The 1809-nt window shown below is 49.1% G+C and overlaps 1 protein-coding gene across 1 annotated transcript; it reads right to left on the bottom strand.

Moving 5' to 3' along the window:
* Nucleotides 1–96: 96 nt before the first annotated feature.
* Nucleotides 97–1176, bottom strand: H257_18929 (hypothetical protein; the record flags this gene model as incomplete). Its single annotated transcript, XM_009848076.1, has 2 exons — nt 97–868; nt 971–1176. Coding segments are annotated over 2 exons (978 nt in total), but the record flags the coding sequence as incomplete, so codon positions are not given.
* Nucleotides 1177–1809: the final 633 nt, after the last annotated feature.

Genomic DNA, 1809 nt, shown 5'->3' with positions numbered 1-1809 from the left:
CGTGAGTGATTCACTCGGATCTCTAATATATACATCCGAATCCAACGATTCTATTAACAACATACCATATTTCAAATGGATGCTAATATTGTAGTATTATTTCTTGGTCCTGATCTCCACACACCATAAAGCCCCGTATTCGGCGTTCTGAACGACACATTCGTTCTTGGTAAATTCACTAAAGCAGGAGTTCAACCCAGGGATGAAACACCAATCGCATGTGTTGCAGCCGTCAGTCGTAGTAGGCACTGGCTCCGTGATCGGTCCACTGTTGAATTTGGTGGTCTCTTTGGCAAACTGGTTGATGCCTTTGTACACTTCGATGCCGCGTGTCGGGATCGTCGACACGTCCACAGCAAAATCATTGCCCACCAGTTCAAATGTTACGGCGGGCTTTTTGAACTCGCGGAACGCGTAATCTGAGAAAACTCCATACGCGAAGTAAAATGTTTTGGCCACCGGTCCAGGGGTGTATGCCCCCATGACGCTTTGCAATCCACGACCGAGGACGTCGAACTTCTCGTCAAACCCCCCGCCGATGGGCTCCTTGGTGTCCCCATATGGGTACAAGATGTACCCCCCGTATGCGTGAATGTCAATGAACCCTTGGATTTCACTGCGTTTGGATATGAGCCATTCATTGATGCCCGCAGTTTCAGGCTCACTGAACGCAGACGGACCGGGGTAATCGGCGGCCGAGATGGCGGGGGGGTTGGGGTGTTCGAAGGGAGTCGGCCAGTTCCGGTTCAAGTCGACCTGGTTGAAACTCTTGCGCTGGGCCCGATAGTGCTCCTCCCACGAGACCTCATAGCCGTCAATGTTGACGACCGGTACAAAGTACAAGTCGTACTCGTCGGTGGCCGTGGGTCTATTCTTGGCAATATCATCCAGAATCAACGCGAACGAAAACAGAATCGACGACCCCGAGATCCATTCGCGGGAGTGTTGTAGGGCTTAAAAGTACAGCTACTGAGAGTGGTCCTTGGTCAGCTTGTACCCGTAAATTATGGCCCCCTTGTACGTCTTGGAGATGAGAAATTTGCTCAGCAACGTCGGGTTTTGGACGACCAAGGCATCGGTGAACTCGTAGATTTGGTCGATAGTGCGGAAGCAGTTGTGGAACGCACTAGTCGAGTACTCTCCGGCATTAAGGGACGGAATGTAGTTGGCATTTTCCTGGTGGCAAGCGCGGTAGATTTTGGCATCGTCTTGTGAAGGTGTTGTTGGTTTAAATCCCCACGTACTGTCAATACTTCGAAATCTTTAGTCCAGCTTTCTAACGTTATAATGTTACTGCTTAAACCTCCGCTTGTGTTCGTTTCGTTTGGACGTTTCCCTTCTTCACGCGTGGCCAAAAATGGCTACGTCCGAGAGGGTGGACCTTACAGTTATTTGTACCGCGATTTCTGCGTGAGTGATTCACTCGGATCTCTAATATATACATCCGAATCCAACGATTCTATTAACAACATACCATATTTCAAATGGATGCTAATATTGTAGTATTATTTCTTGGTCCTGATCTCCACACACCATAAAGCCCCGTATTCGGCGTTCTGAACGACACATTCGTTCTTGGTAAATTCACTAAAGCAGGAGTTCAACCCAGGGATGAAACACCAATCGCATGTGTTGCAGCCGTCAGTCGTAGTAGGCACTGGCTCCGTGATCGGTCCACTGTTGAATTTGGTGGTCTCTTTGGCAAACTGGTTGATGCCTTTGTACACTTCGATGCCGCGTGTCGGGATCGTCGACACGTCCACAGCAAAATCATTGCCCACCAGTTCAAATGTTACGGCGGGCTTTTTG

The sequence above is a fragment of the Aphanomyces astaci genome, assembly GCF_000520075.1.
Source record: "Aphanomyces astaci strain APO3 unplaced genomic scaffold supercont1.271, whole genome shotgun sequence".
In the NCBI taxonomy this organism is placed as follows: Eukaryota; Oomycota; class Saprolegniomycetes; order Saprolegniales; family Verrucalvaceae; genus Aphanomyces; species Aphanomyces astaci.
The sequence above is the reverse complement of the archived record's forward strand: the minus strand, read 5'-3'. Positions and strand labels throughout refer to the sequence as shown.